Raw genomic sequence first — 17,071 nt, 5'->3', positions numbered from 1 at the left:
CAAAGCTGATGCCCTTTCCCATGCACTATTGTGCCCTCCTTTTTGTTTTTTTGAGGGTCTGGATTAGGTTTATGCATGCTTTGGCGGCTGCTGCCCAAAATGTGTTAAGTTATTAATTACTATGATGCATAGAGAAATGGAGTGTAGGCCCCATAAGGTGTTTTCTGCTTGCTATCAATTGTTTTGTGGGTGATGTCTATTGCTTTTTGCCATGTGGTATTGTGCATGGTTTGTTTCTTCAATGCTGTTTTTGAGCTTTGTGTGTGATTTATGCTGTTTTATCTCAGGTGTTTGAGACGGTGTGTGCTGTGTCATGCCATATTAAGTGTTTGATGCTGAATATCTGATATTGAAGACCGGCGTGATGCATTATGGATGTTTGAAGACATTTTAAGGTCTTGTGGTTGTACATTGTGTGGCATTTTTCTTTTGTAAGATATGGGCGTTTAGTCATTTATCTGGGCCATATTGTGTGTTTTTTTGTGTCTATTGTAAGTGTTTGGAATTGGGGGGTGCTGTATTGATTGCAGATATTTGAAGTTTGTGTACTGGGTGTGATGTGTTACCCTGGTCTTGTGTGCTTGGTATCAGATTCTTGATGCTAGATTTGTTTTGGTCTGTTTGTGTGGTGTTTTTGTCTCATGTTCGAATACTGGGAATGTCTTGTTTTGTGTGGGGTGTTGTCAATTTCAGATCTGACTGTACGACTGTCAGATTCTTCCTGCACATGGATGGACGACTGCTTCCCTCCACCATAGTGACCATCAGCTGGAACATCCAATGGGTTGTAGGGAACTAACACCTTATGACGTTTCTGGTTCGAACAGAGAAAAACTCGCAAATGGGTGATAGCTGATAAACCTCAGTGAAGTCAGGGCCAGAGCCGGGGGGTGGGTGGTTGGTCAGTCACCCCTCCTGGCTCCTCTGTGGTGAGCTTCCCCATGCACTGCACAGACGGTGCAGCAGCCCGGATAAAACAGCAACCCTGCGGTTGGCGGGCCAACGTGTGCGGCGAGCTCGCCACTCATAGGGTTGCTTGCCAACCACTTTGACGTAGCTGCATTCACGGTCCAGGCACAACGCAGGGATTCAAGCCCTTCCGGGGTGTGCCGGTACTCTGCGCCTGCATTCATTCAGTGTGCTGCATGGGCGTGTGCCTGCCCTGCCGTGAAGAAAAGACCTCGGTCAAGTGTGTGTGTTTTGGGATTGCGTTCTGTGCATGTAAGTATGCTTGTGTGTGTGTGTTTGAATGTAATGCCTTGTGTATGTGTGAGACCAGTTGGGTTTGTAGTTTTAGTATAGTTATGTGCGTGATAGGATCAGAGTGAGTCTGGGCATGAGTGTGTGTGCATGTTTATATGATTAACAATGGTCACTGTAGATCCCAGAATCCCAGTATCCCAGAGGCTGCTGGCATGGTAGGCTTTGTATCAGCAGTTGCCTGTATGTCATTTATACTGACAATGTCTGGCATACATAGTTTGTGGCAGCCGATTCATGGATGTGATTTAAAGTGAACATTGCTGGCACAACCGGTTTACGGCAGTGGTGCTGGGATAGAAACCCAGAGGAGTCACCAAGTGGGCTGCCAGACAGTCATGAGTTAAGGAAGGGCGCAAGGGTTGCAGGGAGCTGCATGAGTGTGAGTCCCCTTGCAAGCTCAGTGAGCATGGGAACCACTGGATGCGTTGTTCAAGACACATTTCCTGGTTTAAAATTAAAAAAAAAGGCAAGAACGCTTTAATGGTATCCATAGTCCATATACACCCATCACTGAGCATACATTTCTCAAATGCAAGAAAGTTGAGTTTCAAAATCTCAATTTCACCCTATATATATGTGTGCGGGGGGGGGGGCAAAGTAAATAATACAAGTGGAGAGTGGAGGGGGGTTTTCGGGGGAGGGGTGTCCCAGACATATATATCCGGAGTAAAGGGGGAACGATGACATTTGACATTACTGTAATTCACAGTGAAATATTTGCAATGATCACACAGGTCCCTATAGTCATTATATGTCATGCTGTACTCCTAGACCAAGCTGAGGGAACAATAGCAGCATGCATTAGAAAATCCATGATCAAAGCAACATGATGAATATATATCATTGCGCATAAATCATTCTCGGTTGTATCGGTTGGAGAAACACAGCGCTATAAATCAAAGTACTGTCATTAAGTTACCAACCAGCTAGTATTCTTTGTCTACAAGCCCTTCCACCTTTATTCCTTGGTGACAAATCAACATCCGAGGTACCAGTAGTCCAGGGGTGAACATCGGTTTCTAAACCATCAATCAGCCCCACACCTCTAATACACCAGAGGGGGTCAGAACAGATTGGAATAACAAGCATATTATAAACCTCCTTGCCCTATTTTGGTAACGTGGACAGAACGGCAGCCGTATCCCCGAAAGACCAGACATTCTGGCTCCGTCAAACCACATACTCGTACCTTCTGAATGGGGTCCTGCTGCAGGGATGACTACTATAAACATGCAGTCCCAAACATTACATTTCACTGTCAATCGATACTAAGGGTGGGAGCTGGCTACAGGTTGACACAGTGCATATGAAAGGGTGTTGGGGTTTCCTGTCTCCTTTGTTAGCCTCTGCGGCAAGGCCCCAAGTGGGCCTGTTTGAATTACCCTTTGAATGGTATGACACGCTGCCACCAGCTGCAGGGCCCAACAAAAGGACAGAGTGTGTTAGTTAATTAGGCTGGCCATGGCAGGGTGAAGGTGTGGCCCTCATCCTTTGACGATGCATCGTGTACTCCTCCTGTCATATTTCAACTAAATATGACAGGGGGACTGTCCCTGTAGGCTGTACATGGGTATATACACATTTTCTGGGGGTTGATCTACTATCATTCAGTTTTATTTGAAATTTCAAAAAAAGCCCAGTTGAGCGCACAACCTCTATGTGGATGGTCTAATTTCTCCCTAGCTATACCCTAATGCGATAGTTTTGGCTTATAGGTGGTGCTAAAGGGACACCTTTTAGCCAAAACTGAAAAATATCTCTGTTAAGCCCCGATTGTAAGATAAGCGCCACCTAATAGTCAAAACTTAAAGGATAACAGTGGAATAGGCCCCTGTAAAATGCCATCAGGAGGGGCAGGTTCATGTCTATGGCAAAGGAGAGTGCACAAATGCATAAGACATACGTCTGCAGTTTGATTATGCCCGTGCCTCAATTTACTGCCCATTAAAGTCTGCCTCATCTGTTGAGGGTTTAATGATCAAGGTCAGCACTATCATGGTTACGTATGATTATAACTAACCAATAAATAACGAACACCACTTTAGTCTAAACATTTATAATGAAAGAAATGTTGAGTTTTTATTTTTTGTATTGGGGGGGGCACGTTCCCCATTTTGCTTTGTTAATAATCTTACCCCAACCCCTCCCCGACCCGTTTTACCCCTTATCCCACTCCCCACATGTATATTTTAAGAAATCAACATTTGTTTTCTTTATAAGTGTTTAGATCAAATTGCTGTTCGTTATTTTCAATTCGTTATAATCACTGCATACCCACTCTCATCACCTGCCCACGCAACCGGTATAGATCTATGTGGCAAGTGATAGAGATAGTGTCTTCACATGTCGTAAATAGCCATCGAGGCAACTTTGCTAATCGATGTAGCTATTTGCAGTATCTTTGCTCGCAGAGCTGGAAGGATTTGCTTTGCCTGTGTCACCAGTAGCAGCTCTCTCTTGCTCTTTCTGCATTGACAGTCGGGGTGCCTGGCTTGCTTACACAAAGTCAATAGGTTGCCTTGGAGGGGATTTATCGTCATGCTGTATTGTTGGTAGAGACACATTGGCCCTCATTACAACTCAGGCGGTAAGGGGTTTACGGCGCCGTAAACAGCGCCGACCCTTACCGCCTGAGTACGAGGTCCCTTAGCGCCATGGCGGATTTAACACCTGCTTTTAGCAGGTGTTAAAATCCATGGCGCTAAGGGACCATGGAGTTAATTACGCCACCGTAATTTACGGTGGCGTAATTAACGCCTTCCCCACTCCCATTATGCCCTATGGGGCAAAAATGGGAATGGGGAAGGGTAAATGGGGATTGGGGACTTACCGCCCCGCCAAGGTCGGAATGGGGCGGTAAGTCCGCCAACCACCATGGCGTAAAGTCATAAAGTGGTAAAGTCACGGCCCAGGCGGTAACTTACCGCCTAGGTCGTAATGAGGCCCATTGATTGTCTGCAGCCAGCTGGGACATTGTGACTTGCCAGTGTGGCCAGTAGGGACATTTAGGATTGTTCATGTAGCCACGGAGGGCATTTGGGCAACACAACACTTGGTGGAGGCTTCGACTGCCAGAGGCAGGCCTGCACCAGACTGCCCTTAAAATAACAAAAGGATTCCCTTGTGCCAATGGGGTAAAGGGATGTTGATGGCATTTTGGCACCGTGCTTAGAGTGACATGAATTCTTGCACTGGCCCTGTGCGTAGCTGACATGGTTGATCGGTCCTGTTGGCCAGGCTCTAGGGACACATTGGCTGCTCACCATAGCCCGAACGCTTTGTTGTGACACTACAGAACCTCTGAACACCCACGTCAGTGGAATAGTGTTCATGGGCTTGGTGTTCTGTTTAAAGCTCCAAGACCTGGCCCACAGGAAGGTCTTAAACATGGGATGCAACACCATAGATTGGTTCCCAACAACCCAACCAACAGAGGTAAGACACTGGGAGCCAAAAGCAGCACATGCATATTGGCTCATGCTCCAAGCAGCTGTTTGAAGACGAGGTTTAATTTAATGTATTGGTTTATTTTATTTAACCATTAATCACCACCATCATCATCATTTGTCATTTGTATAGCTCCTATCACCATTGGCATCCAACATGCTGTACGGTGAACACCCTTGGGGCACCGAAGTCCAGGTATGATAGATTGGACAAAGGAGTTTAGAATGTGTGTGTGTGTGTGTGTGTGTGTGTGTGTGCATTAAAGCCAATATAATGGTAGCTAGGTGTGGCCAAGTCCCTGCTAGCCACCCCTGTCAAATTGGCATGTGGATGGGTGGTGAGAGGTGGTCTGGAGACTTTGCGAGGGCAGGTGACTCATTGGGCCTCATTACGAGTGTGGCGGTAAGGGGTTAACGGCACCGGTAAGGATGCCGGTGCCATTAACCCCTTACCTTCGCATTCTGAGGTCCCTTAGCGGGTCCCACTAAGGCCGGCTGGTTAAACCAGCCATCCTTAGCGGGAGCCGCTAAGGGACCAGTGAGCTAATAACGAGCCCGTTATTTTTCGGGCCCGTTATTAGCTCCCTCCCCATTCCCATTGAGCCCGTATGGGGGCTCGAATGGGAATGGGGAATTGTTTTCTGAATGGGGACTTACTGGGTCCTCCAAGGTTGGAAGGACCCGGTAAGTCCCCATTCAGAGAACCCGGACCCGGACACGAGTTTGGAGGCAGCCATGGTGCTTGGCTACCTCCAAACTCGTAATGCCCCCCATTATGTCTGCAGCTAGACCACATTTGAATCGTGGGGGATACCTGCATTCTTATGGCAGAGGTGGTGCGCAAAGTGTCTTAGAGTAGTGTATGATGGCAGATGCACGCGGGGGGGGGTCCGTGCCTGCGGCTAGTTTCCATAATTTAGATAGCGCTGGCTCTACCCAGAGGTTCTCGGAGCACAGTACAAAGTTCAAAAGGAAAGGGGTGAAAAAGAAGTTATCTTTTCAGAACAGGATAGGAAGATTAGGATAGGCAAAGGATGGCATTGGAGGTGGTCTGGTTGGTAGGTGTGGCTAAAGAAGTATGTTTTGAGTCGATTGCAGAAGGCAATAAATGATTGTGCAATTTGATCCACCCACCCCCCATTGTGTACCTCAACTTCTTTCTGATGTATAAGATCTCATTACTTCCCTTCTCCTCTCCTTTACCCACCCACTCACCTCCTCCTGCCTCCTCCGCTTTTTTTCTCACACCTTTTATTGTTTGTTCGCCTCTTCTTCCCATTTGATGAGGAAGCGATGCACGCGCAGTCCTTGCACCGGGCAAGTCCTCATTCTGTCAGTACCAATCTGCAGATCAGAGAAGTGCGCTCTCCTCACCGTCCAGAATAAATCTTTTATGAACATTTCAGATCCATGTGAACAGGAGTGACGGCTGCACCCTAGACAGCACATTGAAGAAACGTGCTATCAATCCATAGAATTGAACGATAATGAGTTAACACTATTTTTCACCCTGGTAGCTGAGCGCGCTCATCACATTCTTTTATAATAATGTTTTTATTCATTTATTTTAAGGATTTTTAAGGCACCACTGACGGGGGGTGACCCTGTTTCGAGGCGCCCAAGGACAGATAGGTATTTATTAATACAGGTATAAATAATATTTATATCTGCATTTAAATGACCATGAATTTCTATGCATTGAACATGAGAATTGGTGTTTGGGGTGCTCTATACCACATATATGTGGACAACTGTTTCTGCACGGTGTTAATACTTGTGTTTAGTGAGTAGGGCAGTTGTCATGATCATAGCATGTGGTCAGATATCCAGGGCGATCATTGGGGTGCAGATGTGGGTGCGGGGGGCTGCGGTGGTGTTATTCCATTAGACCTGTCTTAAGCTGACCTGCTGCTCCCTGTCAAGGCACACTGACGGATCTCAACAGGTGGAAGAGATTGGGCTCACCCTGCAGCAGGGAGGGCAAGGGGAAAATTCAGTAGCATCATCAAACACAAACCAGGGACCAGACCCCAGGGGTTCATGCTAGCTCAGGACACAGTTTGAGGCTTTGCAGAATCCGTGGTTGAAATTCGGAGAGGGCGAGCGTCAAGGGACTAGGCTTGAATCGTGGCTTGAATCATTCAAATACATCATGAAAATAATGGTAGGGTGCCTTTCGAATCTGTGTAACCCCCATTAAGCCGACATGTGAGGAAAATTCGAACCTACTGCCTCATCACGAGTTTGGCGTTAACCCTTAAATGCGGCGGTAATGCCATTACTGCCGCATTTAAGGGTCTGCCAAATCACGGGTTTGGCAGGATTTACCCCCAGCTCAGAGCTGGGGTAAATCTGCCATGAATTTGCTGATTTTCAGCGCTATTACCAGATACTAGTACCGCCGATGGTAGTAGTGCCTAAAATTCCCCATTGGGCTCAATGGGGTATGGGGAATTCCCGAATGGGCCCACTGGGGAATGGGGAATTACCGTTCTGCCAAGCCCGTGATCCGGCGGGTGTTTGGCGGTAACGCTAATAGCTCTGGCGGTATCTCAGCAGTTTTACCACCTGGATACTGCCCCAACTCGTGATGAGGCCCTATGCTCGATCCGCCTCTTCTAGGGTACACAGCATTTTGTATCATAGGCAACCAGTTTAAATCCGCTTTAATCAATTTAAGACTGAATAACAGGCCCAGTATCACATTAAAGTGAAATATAATTAAATCAAACCAAAATAAAAAAAAATAGTCAAAATAAATGTAGTGAATACAGGAAAAGCTGACAAATGTTTCAGGCAAAGACATACTCATATGTATTTGTGCTGTCGGAATTAGGCTTCTAAACTCTCCAATCCTTTGTATGTCTGCTCCAAGTGGTTGGATCGTTTGTGTCGATTTGCACCCCTTTGGGTTAGATGGGTTTCAATCTTTTTCGAGCCTGAGCACCCATCCCTAGTTGAAGTTAAATGGGCAAATTCTCAAAAACGAACACAAATGATAAAAAGCCCAGAGCATGCACTTTTTTACATTTCCATTAGTTTAAGAAATGTGCACGTGGGTAGCTGTGCCGCAAGGTAAAAGATGTGGTGCCCCCGCCCCCTTGCACTCCAGACACTAATGAATGACAGGCTCCCGTCACCCTCGTGCGTCCTGGGCAGGCACTTAAGAGCATGTCACTGTGAAATGTAAAGAAAAAAAAAACACTTCTATCCTTGTTTGGGGGATAGAAATGAAGATGTGACAGCAGCGGTTTTTACTGCTACTCTCACCTGTAAACAAAAAAGCATGACAGTTGCAGGGGAATGTGCCTCATTTCTGTCAATTTCACAGCGCATTCCATTTTAGAATTTGGGATGCTCATAGAATTGCTCAGAAAAACACCTCTTTTTTTTAAATTGAGCGCCTGGTGACCAATTCCGTTGGGGACGGTGCAGATATAAATACCTTTAACATTAACGTTAAATGCTCATAGGGGTGGAAACATGCATCAGAATGTGCACTTCTGTGGTCGGCACATTACTGAGATGAACTTTGAGAGGGGTGCAGATTTTTTGGGCGCAATTGTTGAGATACACTTACTAATCTCATCACTTGCGGCAGGACCGTTTTGAAAATCTGGGGCAATGTGTGTGGCAGTCAACAACTACTGCCAGCGCCTCTTCCCCTGGATGCAGGTGCTCCTGTACTCACCACACACTGTGGGCGGAAGAAGAAGGGATGGGTTGATCTGAAAATTGCCAAGATCCTCTGCTCAGCAACATTTTGGAAGCTCCCTAGTGCGTTGGGAGTAATCTTTCATGAATCCTACATTTAGAGGCCTGACACTATTGTGCATTTGCCAGAGCCGTGAAGCCTCCTTTCCTCCTTTGCACACTGCACCTGCAGTTGCAGGGGTTTCAGCTGAGGGGGCATTTGGATTAGACCCGATGCATCAGTGCCTTCCCAGTAGGTTGCTGAGCGATCACTTTTCCTGGTTGGTTTTGGAGAAAGGTAAAGGTGAGAATTAAACATGATGCTTCGGTCCTGGTCAGCAAGGTCGTCTTTCAATGGAAATTCTTCCAAGGAGAAGATCTTTTAAAAGTACCCGAAATTCCTATTTGAGTAGATGAGACCCACTAGGAAAGAGAGATGCCCAAACTCCATAGAAGCACGACTCCTTCAGGGACCGAGCGATGGCGTCTTTTTCTATTTCATTTATATTGCACCGGTAACTCGCGAGTCTCGGGGGCGCAGAAACATGAACACACGTAATACCATCATAAAACACGGGACAAAACAAAGAATGCAGCTAGATGTAAAATGAGGGTCAAAATGAGTGTGGACTTGAAATGACTAAGGTAGTGGCCACAGACTCCGTGAGGCCTCGTGCAGGGACAGCAGAGGAGGCAAGTGTAGAGCTGAGGTGCAATGGCACAGCTGGGCGTGGGTCTCAGTGCTGGAAGGGCAGAGGAGTCGCCGGTCAGCATTAAGGCACGTTGGGAGAGCTGTGTGGATGCCAGATCTGGAGCAGTAGAGGGCCTGCAAGCCATGCCTGCGGCACATTGGCAGAGCTGTGCATGGGGGTCTCAGGACGGGGATATGTCGGCTTACCGCATGATAGTACTGGACACCACTGGCAGAGCTGGGTGCGGCAACCATGTACACATGTATGCCTTAGATGCTGTCCAAGTGCTTGACTCCTTGCCAGACATGTTTGGCGAACTTTAATGCTCTGTCTCTCTTTTTGTTTAGGAATCTTTTGGATAAGGACACGTTCTCCAAGTCGGATCCTAGTAAGTGCCACTTTTCATGTTATGCAGTTCTGCCCCTCTCCCTCTCTCTGCCCCTCTCCCTCTCTCTCTCTAACCCCTCCCCCTCTCCCTCTCACTACCCCTCTCCCTCTCTCTCTCTAACCCCTCCCCCTCTCCCTCTCTCTATCCCTCTCCCTCTCTCTCTCTAACCCCTCCCCCTCTCCCTCTGACTACCCCTCTCCCCCTCTCTCTCTAACCCCTCACCCTCTCCCTCTCTCTACCCCTCTCCCTCTCTCTCTCTCTAACACCTCGCCCTCTCCCTCCCTCTACCCCTCTCCCTCTCTCTCTCTAACCCCTCGCCCTCTCCCTCTCTCTACCCCTCTCCCTCTCTCTCACACTAACCCCTCAAGCTCTCCCTCTCTCTAGCCCTCTCCCTCTCTCTCTAACCCCTCCCCCTCTCCCTCTCTCTGCCCCTCTCTCTCTCTCTCTCTACCCCCACCGCCTCTCTCTCTCTCTACCCCTCTCCCTCTCTCTACCCCCCTCCCCCTCTCCCTCTCTCTACCACCCTCCCCCTCTCCCTCTCACTACCCCTCTCCCTCTCTCTCTCTACCCCCTCTCCCCTCTCCCTCTCTCTACCCCTCTCCCTCTCTCTCTCTACCCCCCTCTCTCTCTCCCCCTCTCCCTCTCTCTCTCTCGCATTCCCCTCTCCCCCCTCTCTTTTTCTCTCTCACTCTCTCTCGCTCTCCTCTCCCTCTTCCTTTCCCTCTACCTCCCTATCCCTCTCTATTGCTTCATCTCTACTCCTCTCTCTCTCTCTCTCCCTCTCTCTCTCTACCCCCTCACTCTATCTCTCACGCTTCCTCTCCCATTCTCTCTCTCTCTCGTGCCCCTCTACCTCTCCCTTTCCCTCTCTCTCCCCCCCCTCTATCTCTCTCTCTCTCTCTCTCTCTCATTCGCTCTCCTCTCCCTGTCCATTTAGCTTCCCACCTCTCTCTCTCGCTCTCCCTTCCCCTTCTCTCTCTCTACTCCCTATCTCCCTCTCTCTCTCTCTACCCCCACTCTCTCTCTCTATAGCTCCCCTCTCCCTCTCTCTCTCTCTACCCCCTCTCTCTCTCTCTCGCTTTCTCTATCGCTCCCCTCTTCCTCTCCATTTCCTTCTATCTCCCTCTATTTCTCACGCTCTCTCTTGCTCCCCTCTTCCTCTCCATTTACCTTTCCCTCTCTCCTGCTCCACTCTCCCTCTCTCTTCCCCCTCTCCCTCTCATTTTCCCTTTCCCTCTCTCTCTGGCTTGCACCCCTCTCCCTTTGCACTCTCTCTTTCTCTCTCCCTCTTGCTACTTTCTCCCTCCCTATTACCCTTCCACTTCCCCCTCCCCTTCCACTCTTCCTTTCCCTTTCCCTCTTCCCCTCTTCTCTCCACCCCTCCCCGCCTCCACTCTCTGTCTCCCTCTCTCTCCCCTCTATCTCTCTCTTCCCCCTTTCCGTTTCCCGTTCACTTTCCCTTTCCCCCTCCCCTTCCACTCTGCCTCCCCGTACCCCTCACCCTATCCCTTGCTCTCCTTGTCTCTCTCTCTCTCTTTCCTCTTCCTCTGCCCCCCCTCTTGACTAACAGCCTTTGAGATGCATACTCCCTGTGACTTGAGGTGTCTTTTAATGACTTTTTCGTTGAGATGTCTCTGCTCTAAAGAAGGTATCAAGCCAGCACTCAGTGACCTCCCACACGTTGCTGTTGGTCAACCTTGGCCAGGGCGCTCCAATGACTTATTCTGCTCTTCTGTGCCCCAAATTCAATTGAAAGGTGTATTTGCTTTCATGAAGAGGTCGTGGCCATTGTAATACGGGGGCCGAGGAGCCTGAGCCAATAGTTCAGTGAAAGAAAGCTCCATTACATGGAAAGTTTCTATGAACAGGCAGCCTCCACTGCCAGTCATCGATCTAAACATGGAAGCTGTGAATGTTTCAAGGCTGGCTGGATACTGAGAGTCCAGGCGGCAGGGAGCCGGTAAACCCAGCTGCTTTTTTTGCTCTGTTTTCTGGCTCCCTGCCACCTGCATAACCGCAATTCTGTTTTCCGGAATCAGTGTCCACCCGCCATCTTTGGATATTATGCGTTTATTGTATATGGCTTGCAGGTGCCCCCAGCAGTGATGGCGGCGGCTCACCAAACGCATCTGAAAAATGGCCTCGATAATCTTTGCAATATGTCATAATGCCAAGGAAGGCTAGACTGAGAGTGCCAGGCTCCCCCAAAAGCCCCACCCGTGGTCGTTAAAGACTAAAACAATGTGTCATGGTACAGAGAATTTGGTGGCTGTAATTGATCCGAATTTAACAGGTATCTCCAGCAGAGGGGGTGCGTTCACATTCCTCTTCTCATGAAATGCATGCATCTACTCTGAGGATGCAAAAGAACCTTATCCTGCCCCACCGCTGGGCAGCTGATACAACATATACCCCCTTTGGTTCCACACATGGGCCTACACTCCCGTCCCAAGGTCCATGCTTCCAAGGCAGCTCTTCCATTGAGTAAAATCCACCTTGCCAGGACGTATACCATTCTGCCAAGGCCTTGCTTCCTCTTCTTGTTCGCCTCCTACACATCTTCTCCAACGCCAGTTATCTGCACCTGATAATGTGATTAGTCTCCCAAAAAAAACAAAAATGGCCGTCTGTCCAAAAACCTATACTCTAAGCTGGCCCTACCACTTAGAAAAGACCTAAAAGACAAACTATGTAGTGTCCTGCCTTCAGAGTTCTTCACCCCGATCTTTCTCAGGATTTACAGGAATACCTCCTGGTTTTGGATCCATTGCTTATCCGTAATACATTATTCTCCCTGGTTTAACAGTTTTTGACCATCTGTCAAAGTTCCAACACTCTCTCACGGGATCCATCCGCACTACCTTTCCACCCCATGGGTGAGTTTCTCCCCACTAGTTTGACGTCTTGGTTGCCTATCTGCTCCCATACAATTTGCTCTTCACTTGTCTTGTTGGTCCCCTCTACCTCCCTTGGGTATCTCTGTCCCAATGTCTCACTTATCTTGCAGGGGCATTGGTAATGCCTCATTACGTTTGCCTCTCTTGGTTCTCGAACGTTCCTGTGAGCCGTTTGACTAATTACAGTTTTCAGGTTTCTCAGGCTCCTGTAACCCTTATTGTTACTTGGTTCAATTCTCTCTCTCTCTCTCTGGGTTTTTGTGCCCTTGGTATGGGGTTAGGGTCATCCTTTCTTCTTTCTCTTGTTTTTTTCTGCCCCCCTCCACTATGAGCAAATAAAGACTCTTGAATATTGCGTTTAGGGCTGATCCCTGCATGACCAGGAGAAGGGAGTCATTCTATGAGTATCTTGTATGTTGTAGGGATTGCTCCAGCGAGGCGACGTCTGCACGATAGCAGAGGTGTTTTCCACGGCTTTCCATCCAGACATGAGCAAGTTTTATATTCCACTTGTCTCACTGTTTCTCTGCTCTCGGCTCCCTCGTTGTGAGTGAAGGGTTTGTTCCTCTCTCGCGTTCTGAGACCATCATCGTTTCTCGGGCTTCAGGTCCACCACGTCCTTTGTTTGGTCGGGTCTCAAGATAAGGCCGACTCTGCTCGGCTTTGCTAACTCGACACGGTTCTATGTTGATATTGTTGTCTTTGTGTAGGCTTGCCAGGCTGCTCTATCTCATGTGGGGAGGCTTACTCCTTTCCTGTGTATTACTTTTACCTGAGTTTTACTTCAGCCCATTGTATTCAATTGAGTGACCCAACACTGAAACTACAGCAGTCACTTAATGGAAATGGTAAATCCCAATACCAGTACATTGTTTTCTTCCTGGTATCAAGTCATCTAGCAACTCTACCTTCTAGGTACATTTTTATGTTAGTCAAGAAGACTCTGACTGCATTAGGGACACTAACTGGTGCAAGGATTACTTTTGCTAAATGGCTGCATGATATTGAAAGACCAGTTTTTGTGCTGAACTAGCCAAAGGGAAACATGGAGCAGCACAACCATTGACTCCAAACAGAGGACGATGTTGCAAAGGCACAGGAAAGATAAGAGACGTACGCAGAGAGGGTATTGTGGCATGCTGGAGTGACGAGTCGAAGATAAATGTGGCATTTCAAATGTGTTTTTATTCAATGAAATAAGAAAACACCTTTCCTTAGTTCTAAAGGGAATTCCCTGCTTAATCAAGGAATAACTGGGGTGTTCATCGTCAGGTTGGCAGTCAAAATGAATATCCATCCTCTGTCCGAAAATCTCCCCTACTGTAGCCCTTCCAATAAACAACAGAAAGAAACCTAACAACCTTAACCAGGAGAATGACTCCCTTCTCTTGGTCGTGCAGGGATCAGCCCTTAAGAAAATATTCAAGAGTTTTTGTTTGAGGTCACTTCTTCTTCTTGAAGATAATATGCCAGGAGAATGACTCCCTTCTCCTGGTCATGCAGGGATCAGCCCTAAACACAATATTCAAGAGTCTTTATTTGAGGTCACTTCTTCTTCTTGAAGATAATATGCCAGGTGAATGACTTGCCATCCTGGTCCTGCAGGGATCAGCCCTAAAGGCAATATTCAAGAGTCTTTGTTTGAGGTCACTTCTTCTTCTTGAAGATAATATGCCAGGTGAATGACTTGCTTATCCTGGTCCTGCGGGGATCAGCCCTAAAGGCAATATTCAAGAGTCTTTGTTTGAGGTCACTTCTTCTTCTTGAAGATAATATGCCAGGTGAATGACTTGCTTATCCTTGTCTTGCAGGGATCAGCCCTAAAGGCAATATTCAAGAGTCTTTGTTTGAGGTCACTTCTTCTTCTTGAAGATAATATGCCAGGTGAATGACTTGCTTATCATGGTACTGCAGGGATCAGCCCTAAAGGCAATATTCAAGAGTCTTTGTTTGAGGTCACTTCTTCTTCTTGAAGATAATATGCCAGGAGAATGACTCCCTTCTCCTGGTTCTGTGATTCAAAGTGCTCTTCGATCTGTTTTCCGCAATAGTTCTTATGAGCACATCTAATTCCCTCCAAGCCGTTTATCAGGCACTATTGCATGTATCACACCTTTCATCTCTGATTTTAGCAAACTCTTTCCCATTTGCTGAGATGGGGATGTTGGTATTGTTGTTTTTCACAGCGCAACTCCCACCTGTTCCTATTCTCAACATGTTTACTGAGACGAGGGAAACTGCTCCTGAGGCTTATTCTACAGTTCTTATTCTTAATATGCTTACTGAGATGAGGGAGATCCCTTTCGAGGCTTGTCTCACAATTATTATTCTCAATGCAATTACTGAGATGAGGGAGATTACTCCTGACGCTTGCGTCGCAGTTCTTATTTTTAATGTAATTACTAAAACGAGGGAGATCACTTGTGAGGCATGCTTTACAGTTCTTTTTCATTATGTAATTACTGAGACAAGGAAGATCACTCCCAAGTCATGCTTCACAGTTCTTATTCTCAGTACAACTGTTGAGATAAGGGAGATCACGCCTGAGACTTCATTCACAATTCTGCTCTGCAATATAATTACTGTGACGAGGGAGATCACTCCAGAGGTTTGATTCACAAATCTGCTTCTCAATACAATTACTGAGATGAAGGAGATCACTCCCAAGGCTTGATTCACACTTCCCCATTCCCCTACTAGGTCTCCCGTAGCTCCTGTTACCTTTACTTTGGTCAGAGCAGGGCTCCGGTTCTTCCTGAGGGGTCGATCTTCTGTGTTCCCAGCCAGCGCTTGTCGAATTTGCTCTTCTCTCTCCGTGGTCCTGCTATATCTCTGTGGGCGTTCTGATTAGGTAGTATCAGCATAGTTGAAAGGCCACTTGGTCCACCTTCTCGAGGTCACCCCACTGTCTCCTGGATTCCAGCTTCCTGCTCGACTTGCAATGCCCCATCTTCTTTACTGGTTCAAATTTCCCGGGCTGACCAGGCTTCACACATCTTGCTCCCTTAAATGTGTCCTTCTTTGCTTTTTATTTTATTTCGCTGGTACCTCCCCAATGGAGTGGCGTAGTTGATCATTGGGCTTACTTGTGTCCGCCTCTTGTCTCCTTGGAGCCAGCTCATCGTATTAGCTTTGCCAAGAGTATTCTGTATAACTCCATAGGTGTTCATCTTCTTCTCAGTACCTTGATAGCATAAATCCTGCTTTGACTGAACATGAGTGTTCTGTATGACACTGTGAATGTTCTTCTTCTTCTCAGTACTTTCATAGTAAATGTACTGTTTAGACTGGCCAAGGAAATCCTTATTAAAGGTATTTAATCTTACAGGAAGAAGAGAAGGAGTATACAGTAGTATTGTCTGCCTGTACCTCAACATGGGGAGTCTCTCCCTTTGAGGTCATCCCGCTGTTTACCACCCCTATCAGGTAGCAGCCGGACCTCTCTAGCATCGAAGGGAAGGGCTCCACCCTGGGGAGAAGTAACGTTAACCCATGAATCATCACAGTTGGTACCAAGAGGACAATGAGAATCCTGCAGGGGAACAGTGCTAGAGACATCCGTACGAGAACGTTATTAGCAGAGATCATTCGGTGAGTAGACTAGACTTCTGTGGTCAGAAGGTGCCACCAAGCCTCAGACATAAGAGGAGGAACTGACATATTGGGTACAAACCAAAGCCATTCACACTAGAGAGTTGAAACTCCAAACTCCAGAGAATTAAGATCAGATAGATTTGAAGAACAGAAGGGGGGCGAGAAAAGATTATCTGAAAAACAAATAAGGCCAACATGACCAAAAACTGGGACACAGCAGAAACAAAGAAATTGGATTTACAACCGATACAAGAATTATATTTGAAGAACCATATTGTAAGATTAGCTGAATCCTGCAGAAATCCAGGCAAGTACCGATAAGGACATCTAGAGCGACAGATGAACACATCCTCTATAGTGCTCAGCCCCTCACCTCTGTGATATTGGAAGAATAGCAAGAGAACACTTTGCATGACACCTGGTATCATCCCAATAACACATCGAAGGTATGAGAGACATTATGCACTGAGACAACCTTACAGAATGTACCCTTGAATTGATGCAGTAGACATGAGTCTGCAGACATCAGTGGACATAGACGAACTATAAGTAAAGTCTGACAGGTATGAAGCGACGTCATAAAGAAGATAATACATGTGGGTGCACTAAACCTGATCTATGGATGTCTAAAGAATGAAGATCTGACCAAAGTGATGAAGTAAACATATATGCGAATATGAAGAAAACCATATACACTTGGAAGAAAAGTAACAAGAGATGCAGTAGATGTATATACGCAGAAACACAAGGTAGATAAGATGATGTAGAAGCGTAGGAAACATAACGTGGGTAAAGCAGCCATGTTGAGGAAATAAATGTCGGCATCATATAATAGTGAAAAGCCTTGAGGAGAAAGACCAAGGCTGCAGAGCTGAAAGGTGCTGGAATACAGATTGGTGCAGAACAGAGGATATTTGGCTCAGGATCAAGGATGCCACAGCAAGAAGCAACTGCAGGGCACTATAGGAGTCGAAGAGGATAAGCCATGTGCGTAAGACACATTTCTCTTAGATTAGGTAAAGGAGTGAACAATTGTGAGTGGCAAGTATTGAACAATCAAAGATGCAGAAAGCATATTCAAGACGGAGAAACCAAGTC

The 17,071-nt window shown here is 46.9% G+C and overlaps 1 protein-coding gene across 7 annotated transcripts in view; it reads left to right on the top strand.

The window, feature by feature from the left end:
- The window catches only part of LOC138521088 (copine-5), a 1,203,840-nt gene that overhangs the window by 278,774 nt on the left and 907,995 nt on the right, over positions 1–17,071 (top strand). For 4 of the 7 annotated variants that reach the window (XM_069633646.1, XM_069633648.1, XM_069633649.1 and 1 more), the window contains exons 2-3: positions 6,282–6,341; positions 9,442–9,482. In XM_069633646.1, the coding sequence (XP_069489747.1) occupies positions 6,282–6,341; positions 9,442–9,482 (101 nt within the window). The remainder of the gene's footprint in view (positions 1–6,281; positions 6,342–9,441; positions 9,483–17,071) is intronic. The other 3 variants (XM_069633647.1, XM_069633650.1, XM_069633652.1) reach the window with 1 other exon arrangement.

Source organism: Ambystoma mexicanum, chromosome 13 (assembly GCF_040938575.1).
Source record: "Ambystoma mexicanum isolate Mex_15411 chromosome 13, UKY_AmexF1_1, whole genome shotgun sequence".
NCBI lineage: Eukaryota > Metazoa > Chordata > Amphibia > Caudata > Ambystomatidae > Ambystoma > Ambystoma mexicanum.
Note: the sequence above shows the minus strand (reverse complement) of the source record. Positions and strands in the feature narration are given on the sequence as shown.